General features: G+C 42.4%; 1 protein-coding gene across 4 annotated transcripts; it reads left to right on the forward strand.

Annotated features, from left to right (window-relative positions):
* LOC115574163 (E3 ubiquitin-protein ligase RNF19B) lies at positions 1-27,503 on the forward strand. 4 transcript variants are annotated; one of them, XM_030405471.1, is made up of 10 exons: positions 1-105; positions 10,265-10,890; positions 11,717-12,201; positions 16,735-16,940; positions 17,078-17,225; positions 20,786-20,948; positions 21,331-21,445; positions 24,423-24,554; positions 24,692-24,962; positions 25,737-27,503. In XM_030405471.1, the coding sequence occupies exons 2-10, from the start codon at positions 10,738-10,740 to the stop codon at positions 26,023-26,025; spliced, it is 1,962 nt and encodes a 653-aa protein (XP_030261331.1). In that variant the 5' UTR covers positions 1-105; positions 10,265-10,737; the 3' UTR covers positions 26,026-27,503. The 4 variants fall into 4 exon arrangements, with proteins under 4 accessions (XP_030261331.1, XP_030261334.1, XP_030261333.1 ...); XM_030405474.1 differs by having other exon boundaries at positions 24,713-24,962; XM_030405473.1 differs by having other exon boundaries at positions 17,084-17,225.
* The last annotated feature ends 363 nt before the right edge of the window (positions 27,504-27,866 follow it).

The raw sequence follows: 27,866 nt of genomic DNA on the forward strand, positions 1-27,866 counted from the left end.
GGGGGGGTGGCGGGTGGGGGTGATCTCCGTGCTACTGTTTGGTCCTCGAGGGGAGGAGCCAGTTGTTGATCCTACGCTGCAAAGGAGAAGGCGCCGTGCGGAGAGGTAAGAGGCCGTTTACGTAATGGAATATTATTGTGGTGTGTTTTTATCTGCGGACTTTTGCGGACGCGCGTCTCATCACGCGGCGCTGCTGTCGCCATCACCCGCCTGCTGTCCGCCGAGGGGTCCGCGGAGGTGGAGGTGAACGCGAACACGTAGCTCCGTTAAACATGCCACTCCCTGCAAGAGCATACTGATGCCCTGAGCAGACCTCTGCTGAGTGGTTAACATGGAAGTATGATTTTTTTGTTTCATGCTAAATGAATATGGAGATTACGCACGGCTGCTTAGATTAATGCGCTTTTATAACACCTTTAATATACAAATGCATCCCTGTTTTTGTTGTTGGTTTTTTTTGCTGTTTTTAGCACATATGCCTGCTTTTCTGCTTTATTTGGATATTTAGTTCAGTAGCACTTGCCATATTTATCCTAATCTGCAGAGAGTTAAAACACACCAGGAGGACGTGCAGCACTGTTATGACATTCCACACTAACACAGGCAACTCTCATATAATATCACGTAAAAGCAGATCCTCTAGGCTGTATCGTGGTTATTCAATATTATAAAGCAGGCTACAGGCTGCCAGAGGTCACTTAGACTCAGTGTTGAGCACCACATGGTGCAGAAACAGAGGATTCTGGTCAGGGATGCCTTGGAGTTGGCTCCAGTGTGTGTGTGTGTGTGCGTGTGTGTGTGTATGTGGGCAGGCTGAGGTCACTCTCATGCCTCTGAAACCCGCATTGCTGATGTGGGCTCGTGTCCAGTGAAGAGATATTTAATAGGGTGTATCATCAGGTCCCCCCCCTCGGCAAAAGGCAGGGCTCCACGATCGGAACTGGAAAACTGACCTCCGTTCAGCGATTGCAGAGCAACAGCTTGTTAACAAGTGTCCACGGTAATCGCCGCAAAAGCTGAGGAGATCATAGGGCTGTGGTAACACGGTTCATTCAGAGGACAACAACAAAAAAAAAAAAACAGAAAAAGAAAACAAACAAACTAGGTGTCTCGTTTCTTCCCTGTTTGGCATTTCAAAGGAGATGGGAATGCCTCGGGGCAGAAGCTGGTTGTGTAATAATCCCATCTGTCATTGTCATTTTTTTTAGCTGTCATCAACAGGCAGAACGCCTCACTATATGGGCACTAACCTCTAGGTATATCTTTTGCGAAATCAATGAAAACGTGCACAAGTGTCGGATTCCTCGTCGTACATTTTGTCCAGATTGGAGGATTGCAGTAAACACTTGTTTAGAGGACATTTAAGTCACGAGCTCCCATTTGTTTCAATGCACAAAAGGCTAGATTGTGATTTAATATATCTCCTTGACAAACGACTCACCATCTGTTCAGGTTTACTCAGAATGTTACAGATCATCACCCCTTTAAAGTGTTTTACTGCAGTGGTTTTTTGCATTCATCTCACTTAAGTCACCTGTAGATAAATGAATGATAAAATCAGTACAAGCTGCTTCACTATGAACCATTTTGTAAGTCATTTAGTGTTGGACTTCTGTAGGTTTTGGGGACTGAGAAGAGACAGATTATCTAAAAAAAGGCTGGTCAACATGGGAGCAACAGAGGACAAGATATTCTAAATTTGTTTCAGCTGCAGTAGTTACATTTGACCTTTCTTGCTTGGTCTCTGGAACTCCGTGCCTCTATACTTTGTACCACACACCGAGACTGATCTAACCACTCGGGCACTTTCGGACAAAAGCTGCCGGGCCAATGTCTGGGCTGTCATTGACCCGCCGGGGCTTTAGTTTTAGAGGTGTGCCCCTCACTGTTTGCAATAAATGGCCCATGGTTGTGAGATTACAGAGTTGCTGTTCAGCTAAATACATAATTTAGTAAATGAGACGACAAACAGAAAAAGAAAGGGAAAGCCGCTCGAGCCTGTCCAGGGCTCCAAGGTCCGTCATTGCCGTTAGCAACTTTTGTATCAGATCATAAGAGGTTATATCAGCGGGATTGGTGCGGAAAATGATAACCATCACTGTTTTCTCTCAACAACAGTTTGTATATCCGCTGTCCTGAGTCTTCTGGTTTCTCTTTTTGGATGACAAATTCAGGCTACTGCCACCTGTCGGCATGGAGTGGTATTCCCCCTGACGCAGACGGCCGACGGCTGTAATCTTTGCGTTGTTTTCAAGTCCAGCTTTTTGGCCACGACACGGGTGACGGGAAGCAACACGACAGCCTGCCCTGTTGCTGATCACGATTCAGTGTGTGTCACGTCCCTTAAAAAACGAAAAATGCTGACATCATCAGGTTTAAGCTGTTATTTATGTGTAAAATTTGGGAAATGCCCCTCATGTGCAGACTCATAATGTGTCTATGCTCTGTAGAAACGGAGTGCGTGCTGTTTCTGTTGTCAGATGGACCTTGGTGTGAGTCAGCCTGCTGAATCATGTCAGTAGGTAAGAAAACAAGGCTGCAGCCAAAACCTTTGTACATTATGTAATGGTGTCCGGCGTTGTCGTTTGCCAAGGGATCGGTTTTCTTTCGCCTGTTGGAAATGAATTAAAAATGAGGGGTTCGCTGCTGTGAATTAAGACTGAGACGCGTGCTCGAAGCTCCTTTCTTTTTTCGTGTGCATGCCGGTGTAGCTACATGAACGAGGTGTCATACAGTCCGGAGACGCTCGAGCAGGTCACAAGGTCAAACAGCCATCTTGCTGAAAGTCCTCTTGAGCTAGACGGTTAACACTTCTCCTCGCTGCCCTCATGCTGCCGAGACATACACGGTGATTATGATACCCCCCTGACTGCAGACGTACGGAGGGTTTCTGTCAGAGGTGTGCCTTTTTAACTTTTAAAAGTACCACCATGCAGCAGCAGCAGCAGCAGGTTATGATTTTAGTATGACACATCACTTGATGAGAGCTTATAGTTTTATCATGGTTATAATAAAAAAAAAAAAAAGTGAATTAGTTAGAATTAGCGATTAAGCCCTTTGTGCTTTGGCACAGAAAAATAAACTTCTAGGACAGATTTTGTGTTTGTCCTTTAATTCTCTCTGTAATCCCCGCGAGACGCCTTAAGAATTTGAAATCTTGTACAGTCTGTGTTCGCCGGATTGTTCGCTCTCTGAGGCCGGCAGTTCTCTGCTGTGTGAGGGAAAACCATCAAAGGAGCGCCGGCGGCCTATAGAGTAAACAGGGGAGGTCAAATCTTTAAGTGTGTCTTTGGCCTTGAGCATTTTACAGTGTATACTCCACAGACACACACAGACACACACACACACACACATTCACGAGGGAAGAAAACCAGGAAGCTGCAAACTGAACGTGTACGCTCTCTCTCTCTCTCTCTCTCTTTCCGAGCAGCATCTGTGTCCATGTTGTCAACTGTGTTCTCCCTCGAGCCTTCTGAGGGAGAACATTAAAGAAATCAGGACAGACGGTCTCGTCATTATTGTATTTAAAGAGAGGTCGTAAAGTTTGTTTAACATAATGCCTCCAAAGACATAACAGGAAATCCTGGGTTGTGTTATAACATCGTCCGATATTGCAACGAAGATAAAACTTGTGATAAATAAACAAAAATCTAAGTGCCTGTGTTTGCTCTTGGCGTCAGATTGACACCAATTAGTTACAGTGTTAGCTGAGGCTCAAACATCTGCATGCTGGGTACGAGTGCTTGGTGCATGTAGATAAAATTATTTTTGGCATTTGTTACATTTCAACAGTCTTTTGAGATGTGTTTATCGTGCATATTCATATCGCAGTGGTATTGAAAATACGATTTATCGGTCATCACTACAGGGGCTGTAAACAGGGGCAGGAAATATTAGTTTTTCCTCTTACGGCTCCTGCTTTGTTCACGGATTGTGTATGAATATGTGTAAAAGTGTATCATGTGTCTTGCACGATTGTTTTGGAAACCGTACACTGAAGTAAGCAATATAAACCAAATAAGAATGAATGAGTGGATTAATGAATGAAGCTAATTATTTAGTTTCTGACCTGGATGCTTGTTTTTTTTAGTGGAACAATCTTGAGTTTGAATTCAGAAACCACAGATGGACACACACTTTTGGACATTTGTAAACATTTCAGAATAGTCGTTTGTTCAGCATTTCTTGTCTTTCTCCACAAATGCTTAAAAGGTGCAGTCTGTAAGATTTTCTCTGGGTAACATTAAAAAATGATGTACAGAATGTGAAGAAATAACAGTTTTTGATGTTATGATGTCTCCAGTATACGTTGTGTACAGAAATATCTACTGGAGTTAGCATGCTTACTGTCAACCAAAGCTCCTGCGCTAGAAATGTAAACACCAACACTGCCCTGGCTCCAGAAACTCCCAGTTCGGACCGCTAGCTGCACGGCTAACTGAGCTAACTCGCTAGTGAGAGCTAAAGTTAGCAGCCGGTATCAGTAACTTTGGTGATATCCTTTCACCTATCTGTTTTGAGAAGAGTGAATACAATATTTACTTACATATTGCACCCTTAAAAGTTACATTGTGTTGCTTTAACTCAGGTTTTCATTTAAAATTATAATATGGAACATTTCGGGGATGGAATGTCTTAAAGCAATTACACCATTGATCTGTGTTTTGCTAAGTTGTATACTTATGTTATCCCATATTTTTCCAACAATATTTAAATGAATGAAATCTGTAATTTTATTAAAGGTAGCGTGTTTTATTTGGCTACCTGTCGCTACAGCTTCCAGGTAAAGGCCAGATGAATTGTCAGAGAGTGACGAAGCTGGTGAATGTGACTAAACATAAAAATACAACTTTAATCAGCAATGGTGGCTGTTTGAGATGGAACGAAACAACTCTCTTGATACTACGCTACTTCCAACATCATCAAACTCCCCTTCTGTTTTCATTGTTTTGATTGAGAGACCCCTAGAGGCAGAAATTACACCATGTGTGTTTAAATCAAGGAAAGACCTGTATAGCTAATCTCCTGTTGCGGATTACCTCACATGTTCCCAATGTGTGGGAGCCACAATGATAGAGTAAACAGGAAACTCTTTGTCCATAAACATCTTTGTGATGACTGGCCTTCTTTGCGGGTCAGTGAGGCTGAAATGATGTCCCACAAGTTTTGTTGTTGCAAGTTTGGCTCATGACTTTGTTCAGTAGCTTACGCTGACCTTGAGTCAGCCTAAACAGGAACAGTTTATTGTGTTTGTAGCACAGCAGAAGACAAACAGCATCTCATCACCGGGAACCTTCGTCCGCCATTTCCATCTCTGCATCCACATAATTCAACCTAATTCAAATGTCAGTGGGCCTCGTTTCTGCAGCTTTCTGACGGATAGGTGATCTGATTCAGGATGATGATGATGAGGATCTGTAACAATGCACGGATGCTCTGCACAGATTGTGAGCGGGGTGACTGGAGTGAGAGAACATTTTCTGTGATAATTCAGATGCTGAAGAGAAAAAGAAAAAGAATAAAAGGAAGCCAAAAGTGCTCGGCCCAGCGTTGGCTTTACTTGGGCGCGCTTATCTCAAAAGTAATCTCGGGTTGTCTTGCCAGAATATTTGGGCCGATGACGGACATAACCGGTCCAAAACTAGTCCGAGTGGTATTTCTAATTGGGCCCAAACCGACCCAAGTCTGATCCTCTAAATCTTAGTCAAATCTGGCAGCCATGTATGGCCCGGAACTAGCTCACATTTGGTCCTTTGGTGCCAAAAACACAGGAAATGCTCAGCAGATAAAACAGTGTTTGTATAATGTGATGTAAAAACTGTTCTAGTCTTCAAGCAGATTAATTGCACGTATGTTTAAAATTGGCTCCGCTGAAAATGAATTGTGGTTCTCGGAAAAAAACCTCAAACTTCGCAAAGTCCTCCATCGTTTATATTTGTGTGCGTATAGATTCCGTTTTGTTTGCACATATCTCTTCCTGTTGATATAATCTTTTATAGAATCTGATTTCGTATGAACAGCCTGTACACAATCCTGAACATGCTGGTGGAAAGCATCCCCTCACTGTTACAACACATCTACGTTGTTAGGCAGCTAATTGTGTTGTTTAATTACTTTGCCGTGCGTCTTTGTCAGTGTGGAGGGATAAATCCAGACTGAGCTATGATTTAAAAAAAAAAAACACTCATAGATGAATCGGAGCGCCTGTGTGTGCTTGAGCGTGTGTACATGTGACTGTGTAAAGGCGGTATGTTCGCTTCGAGCTCTCCAGAAGGTGTTATGTGTGTTCGTTTGATGTCTTCATATGTGGGAATTAGTTCTATATATAAACAGCAGCGCAGCATGTGTGTGTGTGTGTGTGTGTGTGTTCATCGTAGAGGTTTGGCGCTTTGGGTAAGAGAGTTGGCCTGTGGAATATGGATTGGAAGGAAATTCAAGGCGATTTGGACCCAGAGAAAGCTATGTTTGTTGGAGTATTACACCAAAAAACATGCAGAGGGAGGACTGAGCCCTTTTTGAAATTGTTGCTGGGAAAGTTCCTCGCCTGTATGACTTTACTCAACACAGAAGTCTGCAAACAGAAGTTTCCATGAGAGATTCGAGCTTGAAATTAAGAGTCACCACTGGAGACAGTTTTCGTTCACTGAATGCTGGGAAAAGTAAAGAGTTACCGGTGGGCCAAGTGTTTGATGGTCATTTACAGAGGAATGAAGGGAAAGACTTTTGAATAACGATTTGCTGCTGCTGCCACTTCCACCATCACTGTCCGGTCTTGAGGAGAATTACTCAGGGCAGGAAACCGTCTGTAAGAGTTGTATGGATACTGTAGCTGTGACTCAGTCATCGTGTCCTTTACCAACACCTCTCATCTAGCCAGGTCATAATCCTCTAGTTTTTCTGGAGGAAGACGAGGGCCAATTTTATCACAACATCTTTTGTGAGGCATTGATAATTATGATACTGACTTGTCCTACATATCTTGTCCACTTATTAATGTATGGACATAACGTCAGATAAGACCCAATGAATAGTAGCAAGACTGAATTGGAAGTATATTGCCTGTACAGGAATGAATGACTCTCTATACCCCCGTGCCAAATGTTATATATATAATTTCATTTGTTATCTGGGTTGCTTGGATGATAACGTTTGTGTCAGTGTGGCAAAATGTGCTCCTGAAAACACCTTTTGCAGCAGGAGCTACCGCAGAAGCAGTTTCGAGTACCTTGCCAGGTTTTTATATGTCTGTCCGTCGACAGTTCTTCTCCTAAAAGCATCACAACCATGCAAGATACAGCCATGAAACTTCACTGGTGTGGTCCGACCAAGGGGAGAAAGACTAGAAAAATTGCTGCCTCACACTTGACACCCCTGGACAACATTTGCTTGGTGCAGTCAGGGAACTTTACAGGTGTATAGTTGAGCTCAAAATGATGACCCTGATGTTTGACCCTTGAATACTGAGTGCTGATGTAATAAGAGGTAGTCATGGGTCAGAATGTCCTCAAGTTGACCGGGGTCAGGGCTGATGTGGTCCTATCGCTAGATTTGTCTCTATTTTTAAATTGTTTCGTGCTACAATTCCGATGTCTAATAACACGACAGTATCATTAATTGCTTTTTTTGTTTTGTTACAAAAGTAGTTATCATGGCATCAGGCCTACCTTACTTGTTGGAATCTTTGTTTCGCTTCTAAAGATGTTGATATTTTATCTTGCCCTTAAAGACTCCTTGGTCTTCCCTGACATGTTTTTCCTTGGCAACAACTTACCTTCGCCTTGTTTATTATTGAGCTGTTTTCCCTGGTAACTTATTAAATATTTGTTTCGTACATTTCTAAAGAGATTTGCCAGCAGATGCCTTCCAAGAGGATCTTTAAATCTTTCCAAGCTTGCACAAAAGGCTGTTTTAACAGATAATTCCTGCATGAAATACACAAAAACAGCTGTTTGCGGTGTGCCCTGCCTTTCTATGATTTTGTTTGTTGCGTTATGGTGCATCGGTCAAAATATATCGCAGCTAAACACAGAGATACAGCGCCTCAGCAGAGCTACAGTTGAAAAAGAAAATGCATTGCATCTAAAATATCAACACTAATCATCAGTTTATGGTGCCAAAGGGCAAGAACGTCTTTTCTTTACTCTAAAATTATCATATATAATGATGTGCTGCTGCAAGACGAGCCTGCTATTCATGATGATTTGAACATATCCGCAAGAATAGCATATAAATACAACTCGAACTCTCTGTATGCAGGGAGGCGGGCCTGGCACTGCAGTGTTACATAAATCCAGACTCTTTTGTGCATCCCTGTTAAAAGAATGATGAAGCGTATAGCTCCTGTAGCCTGAACCCTGCCTCTGGCCATCACGGCGGGATTGATATAAAAGAGAAGATCATATATTTATCTTTCTTCGTCTTCCAGAACGTGAAAGGGTTCTTTAAATAGATGATAATCTATAATCGTATCATATTTCATGGCGTAGTCTATGGTCTGATTTGACATCGTGCCAGTATGGCGACATCTTTTAATTGGTCTGGGGTTGCATGAATCACCTCTTGCTCTCTTTGCTCTCTGGGCCTGATTATGAAAGCCCGCTGCTGCCTAATGGAGACAGAATGAGTTGTCTGCGCTGTCTATCACCGCATCTCCTCCGCCTCACCCTCCATTCTCCCCCGGTCCTCTCCGTCATACCAGTCACAACTCCTTCATCCATCTGCTCTTTGTGTCTCACGCCTGTGACCTTATTGCTCATGTCGGAGACTGTGTGACAGGCAGGCCGGGTCACAGAGATCCAAACCCCTCGGTGTGTTTCCAGTTTGATTTTATAACATAAAATAACTCTCGGTGAGGATTTTTAACAGATATTTGGGAGTAAAATGGCACAGCTTGTTTTTAAATTGCTATTTTTGTGACATTATTGAAAGGTCAGATTTTAGATAAGCTCCTGATATTGTGTCTGCTCAGGTTTTGACTTAATATGTGAGACTAGGCACACACAATATAGCTTGTTTTTATGCGTAGTAGATGGCCCCCTCACACGCTAGTAGTTTAGCATTAATTAAGTATTGAACGGTTGCTATCGACGATGAAGATACAATAAATGAAACCTCATTAGTCACAACACAGACTGAACCATCTGATTCTTTGTGTAAATGTTCTTGTTGCTGTTGTTGCTTCGACATCAGTACTTTGAATTAGCAACCAGAGGGAAAAAGTTCATAGACAGCATTTATATTCATGTCCACTGAGTTCATGGAGAGGTTTCCTCTACATCAATAATGTTCAAAAGAGAATAAAAGTTCAAAAGTGAACAAGACTGCGAGTTATGAAGTGACGCAAGCTGTTGCTAATTAGCCTACATGGTACAGATCGGTCATTTTAAATATTTTATGAAATTGCGGTTATCGTCGTCAGTTCCCTACCCTTTTTTTGACCCCTCAAAAGGTGTCATTTGTGGGATTGCTTGGTTGCTGTTGGTAAACACGCCATTCAAAGTTGGCCCCTCCTCTTCGGCTCATAGTGCGAGACAGAGCAGCAGTGGTCGAGCAAGCTAGGGAGTAAATGAAGAGAGGGAGCCGAGTTAGCGAGAACAAAGCAGCGAGAGAGAAGTGAAAAGTTATTTTCACAGCGGTTATGTTCTAAAGCCCAGATACACATCCACTCCTCATCACAAGCCTCTGGATTTTGTGAGAATAATGCCTCTTTGCTTTGTGTGTGTGTTGCTCACCCCGCCCTCAGTCAAACAGACACACAGACCTGCAGCTCTAAGACGGTGATGTAACCTCTCTGGTGTCCTGATCTCCAGATTCTTCACCACTGGTTTAGATCAATATGTAATATTTAAAGAAAAAGATATGCATATTGACATACATTATATTGTGATATGGAAAATTTGTGTTACATTTCATACAAAGTGGTCCTGAATGCAATACATTTTAGGACATTAAACAAACTTTTGACATGTGTAAAACAAAACAATTAATAACTAACTTTCATATTTCACTTCCACATTTTTCCTGCATAATTTGGACAAGAGCAATGTGTGCATCTACAACACATTGTAATCAAATCATGATGATGTCATCCCACTGAAAGTTGATGAGTAGTTATACTGAATTGTCGCCCTCTGATGCGTAGAGCGGCTCCATTTTTCATGTCAGGACTTCTTTTTGCATAATTTTCTGACAAAAGTGGCAGCGTGCGCATGCCATCATTTCTGATTCACTGTCATTTAGTCATGATTGCGATGTTTGTTTCCAGGCTAACAGGCTGCTAGCGGTGAAGAGGAGGTCTAAAAAAACGATGAAGGACAGTCGGCCGGTGCAGGACTAGCTCAGACTGAGGAAACTGCAGTGGAGGTGGAGGAGGAAGAGGAGGAGAGAAAGAAGACAGAGGAGAGACAAAGCGAATCACATGACCAGTCCTCGGAAAGGCTCCAAATTAGTGATGCTCCCCTCGGGCAGGGATTACCTCCTCCCCGCCGTCTACCTCTCCATCTCTCCAGCTCTTCCTCCCACAGTCAGCAGAGCAGCCGCCCAGCTCCAAGACTCCAAGCCGTGAGAGCTCGCTGTGCTCACCCACCCACACACACATACAGGAACTCTCTCTCACACACACACACACACACACACACACTCTCTCACATTCGCAAACACAAGCACACACGCATTGCATCCTGCTCATGGTCGTTGGCCTGCCCTTCTCAGCTGCTGCTCCCGCTCTAGTCACAAACCATGAAGAGGCCCAAGCAGCAGACGGGGCCGCTCAGCTTCCTCAACTTCTTCAGCAGGAAGCCCAAATCGGAGCCGAGACCCGAGAGGCCCGTGGAAGCCTGGGCCAAGGAGGAGGTGGCCATCACTCTGACCCCGAGCGAGCATCCAGAGCAGGTGAGAATGAGGCGTGGAGTGCTGTTGCTGATGTTTGCTAGTTTTGTTTTGGCTTCAGGAGGAAGAATGTAAGTACTATTTGTAAAAAATAAAAAAAAGATCTTTGTTTTTATATGTTCCAGTTCCAGAGCTTGAGATTGAACATTTACTGATGTGTCTGTTTATTTATGGTTTACAAAAAAGAAATGTTGCTTGAAACCCGAAACCTGTTTAGACATTTTCAATTTTGTTAAAACACAATTCAAATGATAGTATACAAATGATTTTCAGAGCTTTTATAGTAAAAGTTACTCCTCCTATTTAATATAAGTCAGAATATTCTTCCATGTATAAAGTCAGAAGGTGAAAACAGAAAATATTTCTGTGCTTATATAAAATTTTCATTCATTTTGGAAGTAAGATTGAAACATTTTGTACGTCTAGTTTTGTTGCCAAAATTAACACGTCTCACAAAGTGTTGTGTAAGAGAGAAGCTGAAGAGAGGCTGTAGATCATTAACTTTGGATGTATTAGCTTCTGCTTGCTTCCTCCCTCTCCCCCATTCTGTTATAGCCCCAAATCCATTAGAGTGTTTATTTAATTAATTGGCGATTTCAAGAAATGATGTTGCCAAGAAACCGAGTACACCAAATACAAAGCAAATCCACCTGCATGCACACCCACCCACTCTGATGTTCACTGGAATAGTAAAGGATGTTCCATTTGCTTTCATTTACTTCTCAGAATCAAAGAAAACTCCTCACCAGTCTCTCTTTTTCACTCTGTTTATGAGAGCATTTTGATTATATGTGATGTGGTGGATCAGCAGCTCTGTAATTGGTCGCAGGACCTCACAGCAGAAGAGGCTGGAGAATCAAGAGTTTCTGGAGGAGAAAGAGGAGAAGGAGGAGGCCCTCCGGCTGCGGCTGAGGCAGGTGAGGAAGGCGCCGCCACGGCCGAGTGCGCGGGCGCGGCCAGCAGCGGCTCCACCGGCGTCCTGTCCCTCTCCTCCTCCAGCCAGGAGCAGCTATTGGATGAGCACCTGGAGGAGTGCCCACTGTGCCTGCTCAGTCAGCCCCGCTGCCACTTCCCACGACTCACCTCCTGTTCCCACCGGACGTGCTCAGACTGCCTCCGCCAGTACCTGCGCATCGAGATATCAGAGAGCCGGGTGTGCATCGCATGCCCGCAGTGCCCCGAGACCCTGGCGCCGCTGGACGTCCGTGCCATCCTGGATGACCGGGCGCTGCTGGAAAGGTTCGAGGAGTACCAGCTGAGACGTTTCCTGGCTGCTGATCCAGATACACGCTGGTGCCCTGCGCCTGACTGCAGGTGAGAATCAGACCAACGCAAATATAATGTTACTTTTTTATGCATATTTACACCAGAAAATGCTTGTTTAGAAATCATGAGTAGGCAAATAAATGTTTTTTTGTCCCTTTATTTGGTATAATGATGGGTAAACAGTGTTGGAAATGTAAAAAAAAAGGAATGGAAAAGTACATTTACTCTACTGTACTTAAGTAAAATCTTTCGGTTATGGTACTTAACTTGAGGATGTCCGTCTTATGCTACTGTGTACTTCTACTCCACTTAATGTATGTAGTTTATATAGAAAAGTCCCCAATAGTCATACTTGAGTAAAAGTAAAGACAACATGTTCCATAATTTACTTTGGCAAGAGGGAAAGGCACCCATATAAATTATTTTTGAAGTATCTGATATTAAGTGCATTAAAGTATCAAAAGTGCAAGTAGACACATATCTATACATGTCTCTCTAACTGTAAACTAAAGGTTGATTTCATAATTTTGTGATTCTTGGAATAAGTGTTTCTTTTAATCAGATTGCTGCAGCATACACGCTGAAAAGTAACTTGTAACTTAAGTTATCGTATAACTGTAGTGGAGTAAAGGTACAATATTTGCCTTTAAAATGCCTTGAAGTGGAAGGACACAGTTAGAAAATGGAAATACTCACATACCTCAACATTTTACTTACAGTACTTGAGTAAAGTGTTACATTCCAACCCCAAATATATTGCATATTCTACTTTTAATTGTATTGGTATTAACTTAAAATAAAGATCAGCAAAAAAGATAAGTTTCCAGCAATTTTATTGCTATCTATCGTTACTTTTTAAAATAACACTGGTAATTCTTTGTATTGCTGCTTCTGCTTAAGAAAAAAGATCTGAGTACTTCTTCTACCTCTGTGGTTAACTCATAACACTGAGAGAAGATTATTGAACAAGGGAGAGGAAGAGGCGCACGTAATGAAAATAAAGGCCTTCTAAATTGCATACACTTTAAGAAAAATGTCCTTTCTTACTGTCATCTTGAGTCCTCCAGTGGCAAACGCACTGTAATTACCTTAAGAAACACACAAGGGCCCTAATTCAACATTTCAACATGGCATCTCCTGTCAAACCCCCATGTCATCCCACCACTATCTCCGTGTTGTAAGACACAAGACTGGAGGAGTGTTTCCAGTGTCAGGATGATTGACTGGGCACTGAAAAGATGAGCTGACAGCATGTGAAAGAGTCAGTTTGAGCATTTCATGCGTCCCGAGGCTGTTCAAAATTTGATGCAACCAAAATATTGTGCAGATCCTGAGACAGAACAGACTGTGTGTGAGTGAGGAAGCAAGCCTCAGTGCTCTGATAACCGCTGCTCATCGAGAATCTAATCAAAAACCAAATACTTGCTGTTTCGGGAGTTAAAGGAATAATTCAAAAAGTTACCGGGGATGTGGCTGGTTTTTATTTCTGGGAAAATTCTATAAATTTTAATTTCTTCCTGGGGACTTCATGCCATCGCGTAACATCGATTTATAATTTATGTGAAATATAATCATAAATCATACAGGAAGAACTCCACGGTTGAAGAGCTGGAGATGTGTTTTTTGTTTTTTTATGGACCACAATGCAACGCAACCACAAGACGTGTTCCGAGTGAACCCTCATCTTTTTCTCCACGACGTGGGCAGACACTGATCCGTTGCTGTATCAGCTCCGTGTTCATGGATGGTGAAACATGATCGCGCTGATGACGGGAAATCATAATGTGTGCGCGGCCGTTGGGTGAATACTTGTGGTCAGAAGCACGTATGATCCAGGGTTCAGGAGTCGTTGGTAGACCATCTGTCTCCCCGACTGTCGGTTCTCACAGTCTGCTCGTGATGAACGAGCGGAGCCAAAAATCAATTCTGCCAATCGGGCCGATGCTGTGGCGGATTAAATATAACACAGTGAAACGAGAGACTCAATTCATCTGCAGCATCTGCAGAATTTCACATTTTTAAGTTTACGAGTGGAGGTCAGTGGTGTTGTAAGTTTTAAATGACTGATAGCTTCCTCATGAGAGAGCCTTTGAAGCGTTGACCTCTTATGTAAAGCGGTCATTCACAGTTATGGTTTGTATATTCTCATGTTCCCAACATACACACATTCTTAGAGGTCTTAGTGGCAGAAGCTTAGCCGGAGATTATGTTGGCTATGAGACGGTGTGCTCTGTCCACACTCATGCATCTATGTATGTGTGCACATTCAGTCAGGTTTTAGCTGCAAATACAATTCTACTCTAGGTTGTTTTAGTAATGCTTTATATTAAAATCCTTGTAATCAGCGTTAACTAACAAGTAATAGGGGACTTACTAGTCCCTATTAGATGGTTATTAACATCATTATGTGTTGATAAGATGATATAAGTGATATAATAGCACCATAGACACCTTTATTATTAGATTGTAGTACATTTCTAAGCGCTTGTTGACAGTTTTTAGACACTTAACACAGAACCTCAAGATAAGCATTATGAGTTTCTTGTTTGTAAAAAGCATTAAAAGCACATTTATTGAGTTTATCTGACCTCCCTTTTTTTGTAACACTTTAAAATAAGCATCATTCACAAATGGTAAATTTGTAGGTAATTTAACTTTAGCTGATAGTTAATTCACTGTAGCATCTGGTGTTGTAAAGCAGTCCACTGGTCTGTTATTCCACTCTTATTACACTGTCGGACTCATTATAGACAGCGTAAAAACGATTGGTAAAATATACATCAGAACCAGAGATATCGCCCTCTTTATTCCACACATTCGTCATCTTTTTAAAAATCTGCCGCCTACATTACCCACAATGCAACTAAGCCACTGAATGACATCACTGGAGGCAATTTATCAGATTAAATGCATCGTATAATACTTATAATGCATTTGTTAGCAGTTATCTATGCACTTATTAACGGTTAACTATGTTTTTTTCTGGCTACCAGATCTAAAGCAAGAACATTGTCTTACTAAAGTTATTAAATTCTTTGTTATGCATTTAGTGTGCCTGCGTGTTTGTGCACGTAGTTCCAAAACATACAAATAGAAAAGAAACCTGCCCGGCATAACGTTCCTCCGAAGCTCCACTAAGACAGAAGTGTGTTTCGCTTATAATACTTCAGCTGGATGTTTGCGCTTCACTGATGTATGTGCATAGTTTGACATTAGCAGGCTGTTTCCACATCCGTCTGCTGAAGGGGGAACAAGTTTAAGACGTGTACGTAGGAGCAGGATTCTGACGTCAGGACCAGTCTGTAAGGTCTTGATCCGATGTATAACTTACACATTGTATACAAATGTGATGTGAAAACTCTAAACCTCCAGTGCACACACACTGAGAGTGATCTTTTGAATGATTCTTTTGAATTATGTCTTTTTTCAATGAGGGAGAATGAGTAGAATGTGCTTATTGATCTTTTTTTTTTTGGTGGGAAAACCCTATCACATTTACAATACTATTCAAACCAGAGGATTTTTAGATGTTTTAAAAGCACATCTGGGAGGAATCGTTGAGAATGATTAAAGGATGTGTTTTCACTGCAACTTTGATCCACAGCATCTATGATCTGTTACAGGGGGCGAGAAATAAAAGTGCAGCGCTGCCTGTCAAGTGAAATTCAGCTGATGGAGTGATATCAGCAGCCTATGGCACTGCTGCCGTTGCTTCGTGTCCCGTCAGATCCTCTTTAAACATCTTTTGCGTGACGGAGGAGGACGTGTTAGATCTAATAATCAAGTTGGGGCTGGTTCCATTCATAAAGATACACTCTGATACCTGTGAGTGTTTCTGTCCACGAGCAGAGAATGTTTGACTTGAGAAATCTGGTCTGACACCAAACCCAGGCAGAAGTCTAATTATCCTCTTGTGTGTGTGTGTGTGTGTGTGTGTGTGTGTGTGTGTGTGTGTGTGTGCAAAGCTCAAAGCCACATAAGGCTGGAGGTACCAAAGGAAAAAAAAGGATTGAAGGAGCTTTTCAAATACTTCACAGCAGAGCATCGCCGCCTGGATCCTGAAGGCCTCGGCGAACAACTCGCGGTTACTTTCATGTTTGATCCTTAATCACGTGATCTTTTGAATATTAAAATGGATGTTAATGTGCCCCTCTGAGGAACGAGATTAGGTCCACGGGCGTCAGGCTCCTTGTTATCGTCATAATGAGTGCTCGGGATCTGAAGGTGGAGCTATTTCTGGTTCAGGTGTCGAACTCTGGAAACCAGTCCCACAGATAGTTGTGTCTCTCTTTGAATAGTGATTCACTGAGGCACGCAGTCTACAGATGTGCCGTTTGTGAGCGGAGAGAACAATGAACGACTCGGTGCGCTTCGGCGGGCTGAACAGATGAACAAAAACAAGCGACTGATGAGAGACTTTCCGCAGCTTTTTTTCATAGATACTGAATGAAATGGTGACTCTCAGCCAACATTTTAGGGTGAAATCTGAAGTAGAAAGGTGTCTGAACAAAGAATCCTCTCTAGGGATTGTTCAACATGCAGCGTCCGTGATCCATCCTGTCGTTTCTTATCTCTCCCCAGCTACGCGGTGATAGCTTACGGCTGTGCGGAGTGTCCCAAGCTGAGCTGCGGCCGGGAGGGATGTGACACGGAGTTCTGCTACCACTGTCGGCAGCTGTGGCACCCCAACCAGACGTGTGACCAGGCCCGGCGGCAGCGAGCCCGCCACACGTCAGGCGGCACCGATGCCTCCACGCTGTACGTCTTCAATGAAGAACCCGGAGGAGGTGACACCTTCTTTTGTCTTATTTCTCTGCGCTGGAGTTCTTTTTTTTTTTTTTTCTCAGGTCATTTTATTCCTCTGTGCTGAATGAATATTGCAGAAGGTGTGGTCACCCCTAACACATTGACTCTGTTGCTGAAGATGCAGAGGAGATCAAAGCGTGCCCTCGCTGCGGTGCCTACATCATGAAGACCAATGACGGCAGCTGTAACCGCATGAACTGCACTGTGTGTGCCTGTCAGTTCTGCTGGCTGTGTATGCAGGAGATCACCGATGTGCACTACCTCAGGTAACCACGAGCGCATAAATCCACCAAACCTGACTAAACGGCACACGTTCCGTTTCCCTGGATGGCAGGCCATGAAGCGATTAAATCAACAGTAATTATTATCATGTGTAAATCATTTAAAGACACGATATGTAACATTTCTGCATTAAATGTCTCAAAATGACTAGATTTCTGTTAAATAGCTGTTGAGTTGAGTAAAAACAAAACTTAGATACATTGCCTCGTCACATCAGATGTGACATCATCATGTCGACATCTCCCATGATCCCTAGCTACGTCATCAAAGTGCCTCTTTTGTCTTCATTGTTTTGTTTCGCACTGAATATTAGATTCGCTGCTTTCAGGTCATTGACGTAGCAAAAAAATACTTTAATGCGAGGATTTTGCTGTTAATGTAAGTTGATTGTCAGTCACTTTGGTGTTGGGCTGCCGGTTGGTTTAAAACATAATGTTTGAAGACGTCAATTTAGGCTGTGTGATGACATTTCTTCACCATTTGCAGTATTTTCCAGATCGAACTAAAGTCGTTAGAGCTGCTGCAAAAGCGTTGTCGTCGCTGTAGCTCACTTCCCGTCCTTCCTGTAATGCAGTTAGCAATCCCCCCACCCCCCTCCACGTCGCCATACTTGCACGACTCCTCTCTTTATTTCGAGGCTGCTCCCTTTTGCTTCTTTCTTTTTATCAAGCGCTGTTCATTGCTGGGCCTGTTTGGTAGTACGAGCGCTGGATTGGTAGTTTTCCCCTATTCCGCCATCGCCAGTGTAGATAGGTACCAGAACAAGAATACGTGTGCGTTCACACCGAGCAGACAGAATAGCCTCTTTATTGAGGTCTCTCTCCTGATTGAATACAATTGGGCAGGGATAGTGTTTTCTCTTTTACTACATGAGCAGGAGGAGAAGGAGGTTACTGACCCAACACTCTACAACAGTGATTGCTGTTGGAACACAGAGCCATTTAACACCTATTTTAGAAGACAATAATGCTTACAGCAGTTTTAAAATAATCAACTGCATAAATGATAATTAAAATAATCACTACAGTGAACCATCTCTGTGTTTGAGAGCTATCCAGTAAAAGTACGGCACAAAAACACACAAGAGACGGACCAGCAGAATTTGATCTCAGTCTCACAGCAGCGTGAGGTGCGAAAATGCTCGCTGGCACAGGTCCAACTCCCCAAATGAAAGATACTGAACAGTTTCAGTTTCTCCCAAAGGTAAAGAACGTGATAACTACCTTCACTACAGTGAGTATACCTGCCTTCACACCTCTATCCCATCGGTATGTTTTAAAGGAACACCCAGCTGGAGATAAAAAAAAAAAACGAGCCAGTCAGCAAGACACGGACGGCATGCCATTGTCGGGAGGCTGCGCCGCTTTTAAACCGTTCGCCTGAGCTTCCATTGATTTTTCCAGTCCTGGAAGAGAGTCACTGCTGACTTGTCATCAATTAATCAGATCTATCTGCCTCCATATTTCCATGCGGCAGACTATGTAACTTAAGCCACGGGACTAGCTGGATCTGGAGTGACAGTTTTATCTTTTTCCAACGGCAAAGGACTGTTAATAACTATAGTGGTAAAGGTTTACATGTGTGGATTTTTCATGCATTGATTATTTTCATGTCTTCTCTTCTGTTGCCTGAGAAAGAGGGTTTCCGTCTATCTGCATGTGCCGCATTGTCTTTTTCACACTTGCCCCTCCCCTCGTCCCCCCCGCCTGTCTGTCACACCTCGTAGTACAGCGAGCGTCCTGCAGAAGCGCCATGCTTTTAGCACCCCGTTGCTAATCTGCCCGTTCAGAGCACTGTTGTGATATTTTACCATAATTCCCCCCCCCCCCCCCCTCACTCAAGCTTTTATGAGCTCAAAGTGACATTTGCCGCCGCGGTACAAAACGCACGCGTCGCCCCCTGAGGTGCTACTTGTATTGCTTACGTTGTCGCCGCTGCTCCTACAAGTTTAATTGCCGCTTCATTATGAGCAAACAGCATTAGTCAGTGTTGTACCGCTCTCCCTGGCAGTTAGAATTACACCACAACACTGAAGACTCGTGCTGGATTAAAGAGGCAATTTAAGGCAGTGCTTGTTTTACCTAACGTCATATCGAGGGAAGGAGAATTGAGTCCTCCCAATCAGACTTAAATAACCCAACTTTTTCATTTATCTCACAGCAGCGAGATAAACGAGTGTGCAAACGGTTGCTGCAATAGACTGCAATCGAGGGCAGAGTTAACATGACAAATGCAGATGAGGTCGTTTAGTTTGAGTGATGATGTCACAGCAGCAATGAGACAGACTGTTAATGTTGTCATCTTCTCACGTCAGTGCTTACTGATGTCGCCCGCAGCCCGAAAGTAATCACTCAAATTGTTTTGTTTTTCCGTTCGAGTACGAGGATGACGCGCGTGTGATGGTAGCAAACGGAGGGGATGAGTGTCTCTTTGTCTACGTGAGCATACATCTACTGTTTGTTTACGTATTAGGATTGAAGTTTGGAGAAAACCTGAAAAACTACTGAGGTCATAAAAAAGTCCACAGTCATGCTAACGTTAAAGGAGCACTTTGTAGTTTTGGGGAATTTTAATCAGAAGAGAACAATCTTCATTGACTGTTAGCTAAATAAACAAACTCTTATATTTGGCGGACCCTGCCACCTTCCTATCGTCCATCAGTGTTCTCGGGACGTTATTATCCTCTGAAAACAGCTTGTTTATCCAGTTATGGAAAAAAAAATACATATTTCTGAGTGCGTATTGTTACCTCATTAATGTTTGCAAATATCCAAAATTCAGAGCTTGAATTTTTCCTCTCCACATCTACATATTGCCCCTTTTAGCAGGACAATCACCACCATCTTAGTTTAGCCTGCTGGAGGCTAACATTTCTTAGTTAGCACTAAAATGATGCTACCATTGAGGCTACTGCAAATTTTATTACGCAAGTGAAGAAGTGCTTTAAGCCTGCCAGCAGTGGGCCATTCCACTGGTTTCAAAAATAAGTCTGGTTGTATGTAAGCTTGTATGTGAGACAATGACTCTACTTCTCACTTGATTTATTACCTCAGCAAACATTTTCTTAATGCGTTTATACTCTTGAGTGCTAGATTCAGATCTCCTTCAATACAACATGATGTTAATTTCATAAATAATGGTGTCATTTAGTATAAAATAGACAATAAAGCTAAATGTAAAATACATTTGCTACTATGGTGTGTCTTCGGGTTTTCAGTCAGATCCAGTCACGATTTCCTCCCCGCATCTGCCCTCTTGTTCCAAAATGGTAATTTACGAACCAATGGGTAATCGGTAGGTTTACGCTTAGTCATGAAATAAAAGTCATGGCAGACCCAATAGCTGTAAAGACAGCAAAAGTCTGGAGTTCAACATAGTCAGTAAGATTTATCCTCATGGGCTTATTAATATCTCTGGAAAACTTCATGTCAATCCACGCAGACAGACTTGAGGACATACCCAACCATAGAGCTATGACTTTGCATGGCTAAAAATGCTACATGTTATGTCTTACCTCCCCTGTTGTGTCTCCTGTGTGTCTCAGTCCCTCAGGATGTACATTCTGGGGGAAGAAGCCATGGTCTCAAACCCGTAAGGTTCTGTGGCAGGTGGGCATGTTGCTCGGAGCGCCAGTGGTCATCTCCCTTATAGCGGGCATCGCCATCCCAGTCATTATTGTGGGCATACCCATCTACATGGGCCGAAAGGTACAGTGGATCCTGTGGCACTTCAAGTAACTTATGTGAAGTCATACACTTAGTTTGTGCACGTGTTCGTAAAGACAGCAGACAGCCCCTGTGTGACTTTCTTGAAATGTTTTAAGAATCTTCCATCACGGGGTATCTTAGATATCCAGTTCATTCAAATGTAAAATCAGCTTTTAAACATGTCATCAAGGAAATCATGCCGGTCAGGCGATTTGGAAACCAGGTCTCACAGGCTGTCATCCTTTTCCCCTAATGCCTGCTGGGAAGCATGTATTAGCTGACATGAATAAGTGGCAGGTGTAAGTGGTTGCAGAGAATGAGACCAACAAGGAAGAAATTGAATTCCCATTATCTAATTTATGTTTTATTTATTACCTTCCAGGTCCATGGTCGCTGTAAGAAAAACAATATCTCAGGAAGTAAGCACTACTTGACTGTGGCAAGTGGGGTGATGATGTCTGTGTTTGTGTCACCGGTCATAGCAGCTGTCACTGTGGGTAAGGAACAAACAATGTCATGGTCACCTTCATTTCTTCTGTCCACTGAGGAGGGTAATTAAAGTGTAAAATGCTGTGAATTAGGTATATAAATTTTAATAAGAAGATAAAGATATATTCGCCATAATATCCTGAAACACAGCAGTTTGCATCGGATATGAAAATGCTAATTTATTTTTTAATGTTTTATCTGAAATGCAATATTTATGTGGATCAGAAAGTCATTAAAAATATGAATAACCCACATGGGTTTGACCAGCACCCTGGCTGCTAGCAATGGAGTCCCAAATAATCCCCTCTGTAATAATGAGTTAGGAATTGAAGATCAATAAGAGAGAAAACCCCCACATCTTTTTACACACAATTAAAGATCTATAAATAAAAAATAAGAAAACAGCTTGGCATTTTTGGAAATATGCATATTTACTTGCAGAGAGTTAGATGGCATAATAGATACGACTCTCATGTGATGCTACCGCCAACAGCTAGCACAAGAAGAGCAAAAGAGTGTGTCTGCCATCTTGGACAGGCTAGCCTAAAGAAGTGCTGCTAACGCTAACAGATTCACACTTTATATCGCGTTGGTTTAATCTCTACAAAAACTGAAGTGTAAAAACATACCAATGGGGAACTTTTACAGTTATGTTTAACGGTAAGAAAACGCTTATCAGTGAGCTTTAGTAGCGCTAGCTGTTGGATTTGTTCCTAAGCTAAACTAAGCTACTTTTAAAGGTTTTATTTACCGTACAGACATCAAAGTGGTGATGATCTTCTTTGTTAGAAAAGAGATTAGGTGGATTCCTTTCATGAAAATCATGATTATGCGATGTATGCAAACATTCCACTTGAGGACATTAACACACACACACACACACTCACACATGCAGTGCTAAGTAGCGTTTTGATGACTCATGCCACTTCCTGCTGGAGGTAAAGTTTGCTTAATTCGTTACAGAAATCCTTAAGGCTTTAGCAGCCCTGTGGCTTCCCTCTGCAGTGTAGCAACCGCCGCTGTACTGCACACTGATGGGCCCTCCCTTTACACACAAACACACACACACACACACACACACACACATGCACACTCAAACACATTTAGCCGCAGTGCACTCTTCACCCTGACCTCCTGTCCCTGCATATCCCTGTCTCCATGTTCCACTCTCTTTTCACTTCAGCCTCTCTCCGCCATATGTTTTTATCGAGTCCCCTCTGTTTTGTGCTCTCATCGCTCCACAATTGTCATTTAGTTTCTCATATTTCACTCACAGCTCCCCCATCTTGTCGTTTCTCTCTCTCCCTGACTCAAACAGCCTCCCGGGTTCACTCGTCTCTCTGTCGACAGTTCGGCTGGCAGGCTCATCCTCTTGCCCTGGTTTCACCCTGCTGCTGAGTCAATAGAGTCCCAGTGTTCCCGCTGTGTTAATGATGTCCCTTTGTTTGGTCGGCACTCTGCTTTGTTTTCCCAAATTCCTATTTCAATCGCAGGTTGTGTAATCACACAGCACAGGGAGGCGGCCTCACATCGGGTTCGGGTGCTCGTTGACAGTACTTTATGTGAAGGTTATGGAGAGAGAGTGGGGAGAAATCGAACTTCTGAAATAAAATTGGCTTTGTTACAGTAGTGACCTCTGCTCTGTTCTTTTTTTGGCGTAAAACAGCCAAACAGGTCACTGTTTTGCTTCTTTCTCTCATGTTTTAGGTGTCCACTGCAGGGATGTCGTTCCACCTCTCGTTATATTTATTGAAAATGCATATATATATATATATATATATGTATGTGTATATATATATATATATATATATATATATATGCATCTAACTGTAATTAATCAGGAAATTAACTCACTGAGATTAAAAATATCAGTATACTTATCATATATTTTAATGTCCTGGTTAACATAACATCATCAAATAGAATATTCAGTAAAACATAGAGGTTTGAAAATGTTCAGTGAATCACAGACTCATTTCATTTGAGATCGCTATGAAATCGATCAGGATTTATAAAACATTAGGATCACGGGGACGAAATAACAGCCATAAATATTCCAAAACAAGCAACAGAGAAACAGATACAAGATTAATCAAATTGATTAATAAAGCTAGATCGACTCAGATTAAGAGAGAATAGATTTTAAAGCTTGCGAGGAAATAGGTTCCCCGAAAGAGGTTATTACCGGAGCATAAACAGTGGCTCCCACAAAATGCATAAATATGCCAAGAATAGCATTATGGATCAGTGTGTATCAGCAACTACATTCTGTTTGAGGTCCACAGTGATGCACGGGGGGCTCCCCCTTGTGTTTCTATTTAGTATTGTAGTAATGATATGGTAAAAAATGTATTTGAAATGCCTCAAAACCTTTTTTTCCGCTGTCTTTGGACCCTAACCAGGGACTAGAACACATGGTATTTTGGAATATATCTTGTCTTGCAACACTTTATTAAAATGCTCTGCAACATCAAAATACTACCCTTTTAGTAACCATTTCTATGTTATTAAAAGATATTTTGGCATAATCTCTAGACCAACGATTAAGGCTGTCACAATACCTTGCACATCAGGAGTATCATGGCGAAACAAATTCATGGTAACGATATTGTGATAGCGATATCTGTAGTAATTAGAAAAAAATGTTTTGCCAATCAAATCAATCTTTAACCATGTTTACTGTGTGTTTTGTCTCTCTCTTTTTTTTTTTTTTTTTTTACATATATATGAGTGTCAAAATAAAAGTATAGGTAGGTGGAGAGAGACAAAAAATGGTTACAACTACTCAATTAGTGGTGAATACGACAACCAGATAAACTCGTAAACAAAAGACTGCATGAGGCAGAACATCCTCGCTGTTTTACTGTTCAGACGATATCACCATAACTTTATTAAGACAGTATCAGTATTTTATTTTTGATATCATGGATATAATTATGAAATATATCTGAATTGGTTTATTTGTACTTCTCTGTTTCCCTGCAGGTGTGGGTGTTCCACTAATGCTGACGTACGTCTACGGGGTCGTCCCCATGTCGCTCTGTAGGAACGGCTGGTGTCGACCGCAGAGCGAGCCCCCTGAAACACACAAAATACAACTGGAGGACTTAGCCAGCTGTGAGTACAGAATTTAAAGGAATAGTTTGACATTTTGGGAAATTGCTTTCTTGCAACAATTCTTGAAATAAGTACTAAGTGCAATGTAATTTATTGCTCCGCGGCCTGATCTGATGAAGTTTCAACTTCTCTTATAGATCTTCTATTCTCTCATGTAGTCAGTGACCACTGGACGGGTCAGAACAACCAGACGCTCAGCGACACCAGCGTCCAGGAAGTCAGAGTCAGTGTACAGGAAGTGGGCGTCCTCCCTAGTACGAGCACCACGCCCCCGGAGCTAGATAGCTATGAGGAGTTGGATGAAGCCAGTAAACACCACGGATACACCAAGCAGGACAGCCAATCAGACTGCGAGGTGGTTATTGTGCCTGACAGCAATCTTGATGACACACAGGCGCTTTCTTTGAGGTAAAAGTTGCCTGTTTCTACCCCACTTTTTTATGTTTTAGGCAGGATTTGTTAGCCAGATGGATTCTCTGGGTCTTGGGATGTAAGGTTAGTCTGTCTGTTGGTCCACGCTGAAATTTCTTGACTGCTATTGGAGGGATTGCCATGAGATTTTGGACAGATTGTTTTTTAATAACGTTGTTGATCCGTGAGCTTCTAAAATTAAATCTGGACTCATTCACAAAACTAATAATAGTCCCGTCAAGCTCTTGCCCTAAACTAATGCCTCATTTCCAAACAGTTTTGTTTTGTGTTCACAAGTACCAACGTACGCCCCCTAGTGTTCAACGCAAGGAAATGCATTTCTTCAAGGGTGGATAGAAATACCGCCACACACGGGAAAGATAAGACGATAACCTCATTTTCTTCTGTATTTATATGCATACAGTGCATTAATGAGACAAAAACAGAAAAAACGTTTAAAATTTTTGAACGTATTCAAGAGATATTCCGACCAAAACAAAAATAAAGAAGAACGTACACAGATTTGTGTGGAAACGAGGCATAAGATGGTAAATGTGGTGAGCGGAAGACTGGCCGAGCTTTAGCTCAAAGCAACAAAATAAGTACAGCCTTGCAGAGGCTGTAGACTCTTTGTCTAGTTCTTTAATTAGGTATTGGAAACTTTTATACAGTGTAATACCTTTGTTTAAGCATACAATCCTGACGTCAGAAAGACTTTCGACTGCCTGGCAGCTTTGTATTGATCTCCTCGTGTTCCAACTGTCCTCACAGGGAAGGAACCAATATCGAAGTCCGTGTGGAAATTGAGACCCATCCCAGAGGCGCCCGCCAGTCCAGCCTAAGTAGCATCCTGTCTAGCCGAAGCCTGTCAGTGGAGTCCCTGGGACACTCGCAGTCCACGCCCCAAGACTACCTGCGTGCCTCAGAACGGGAAGAGCGACGAGAGGGCGGAAAAGGAGGAGAAGACGGAGAGGAGCAGGAGGGAAGAGAGAAACCAGGAGGGGACGCCAGAGGACACGAAGAGACAGTTTACCCGGTCTTTGAAATAGACGGTGTATGAGGTCCCTCCGGGTGCAGGCTTTGTACTTGGTTGAAGACTAGTCAGGTTTTTTACGAGCCGACGCGTCGCTGGATTGACCCTGAAAATCATTTTGTCCAAGGCCACCTCCTGCTTTAAAAAAAAAAAGACAGGGCCCTCCCACCAGTTGCCTTCTAGCTCCAGCCTCTAAGGAAAGACGCGGGTTTTAGACAGAGCAAAAATGATTAACGTGAGAGTGTGTGACAGCGTGTGTGTGAGACAAATAGCATGAGACTATTGCATTTAAACATCGGAGTGGGGTTACATACCGAAAGGCAGACAGGATAGCGTCCATCAGTGAAAACAGAAGTGACTGAGAGCATGTTTCTGACTAGTTCAGTCTGTTCTTTTTCTATGTTGTCCTTTCTGAAAGACACTACCTGACTCCCCCCTCTCTGATAAATCTATTCAACGAAGCCCTCTCTCTTCGTCTGGCTGTTCTTATACTACTTTTAGTGACCTCACCTCCCCTCCTTTTAACACCTTTTACAAATAAACAGACCCCCCCCCCCACAAGCATGATTTGTTTCAGGAAGGGTTAAAGGATCTGACAACCGATGTGTCACCAAGTAATTATCAAATGCAAGACAGAATTTTTTCTACCTTTGACGATTATCTCCAGTAATTCAAGATGGTCACACCTGAATTTGGCAAACCTCAAAACAGACGATGCATGCTTCCCTGTTCGATTACGTTTTTTTGTGTGCAAGAAGTCCAGTTGCAAATGACACCCGGGAAAAACAAAAGAAAAGTGGTGAAGCCTGTAACCGTTGTTCTCTGTTGGAGTAACGAGTGCTCTGTGACATTGTGGCGGTGTTTTCGAAAAAACTGACCGGAGGGCTTATAAATACCATTTAATTATATTATTCTCAAATCCACAGTCTTCCATGGAAGCGGCAAAGGGGGCAGTGTCACTTTTGCATTGTTTTAGTGCAGATTACAGCCTTTTAAGAGGCTTAAAGAAACTGCTTTAGTTTGTAAAGAAAAAAAAAAAAAAAGAATTGCTCACGCTAATGCAGCTACTCTTTTTTCTGAAGAGTTCTTAAATTTAAAAAGTAGCTGCATGATTCTACTACTACTTGCTGTGTACGCAGGATAACACGTGAACACACACAAGCAGTTTCACACACACACACACACACACATATGCCCACGCCACACGCAAAACCCGCAGTGAAGTGTAGTCGCAGTAGTGTGTGCTGCTGAGAGCATTCAATATAAACTCAAGACCCTCTCAAATGATCACAGAGCACCAAAAATGACAACAGCAGCATGCCACCTCAGGCTGGAAATCTAATAACCCCTTTCTAGATGACTTATGAGAAATACATGACTATACGTGCTCTGCTTATGTTCCTGAGTGTGAAATACTTGTGAGAGATGAACGTCGGGACGTGATAACCTGTGCTGGGTTGTGTGGAGAGAAATGGAATAAAGATTTCACCATGAAGGACACAATGCATGTGTTGTATCTGTTGCAAATAGTTTTTTTTTCTTCCGTGGAAGTTCAAGAGGTTTATGACACACGTACACAAACCATTTTATTTGGGGGGGGAGGTATTTTGCCGTGTTGTTTAGCTTTACAGGATAAGTAAAGACAGCAAAACTGACCTTTTTTTTGGCTTATGACCTTTAGATATCTTCTCATAACTGGCTACGAGTCTAGCTAAGCACTTTTTGTTATTTGATTTGACAAATTTAGTCTAGAAAAAAAGCAGCAGAGTAGTGGGAAGCCTGAAAAGAAAAAAACATGCATTTATTTGGCTAATATACATTTTGTTCTTCACTTTCCTCTGTTAGTCATCTTATGAGCCCTCAGACAC

Source organism: Sparus aurata, chromosome 22 (assembly GCF_900880675.1).
Source record: "Sparus aurata chromosome 22, fSpaAur1.1, whole genome shotgun sequence".
NCBI classification, from domain to species: domain Eukaryota; kingdom Metazoa; phylum Chordata; class Actinopteri; order Spariformes; family Sparidae; genus Sparus; species Sparus aurata.

Coding starts and splice junctions, on each gene's coding strand:
- LOC115574163 (XM_030405471.1), top strand. CDS start 10,738: ATGAAGAGGCCCAAGCAGCAGACGGGGCCGCTCAGCTTCCTCAACTTC. Junction 17,226..20,785: donor ACCGATGTGCACTACCTCAG/GTAACCACGAGC, acceptor TGTGTGTCTCAG/TCCCTCAGGATGTACATTCT. Junction 21,446..24,422: donor CATAGCAGCTGTCACTGTGG/GTAAGGAACAAA, acceptor GTTTCCCTGCAG/GTGTGGGTGTTCCACTAATG.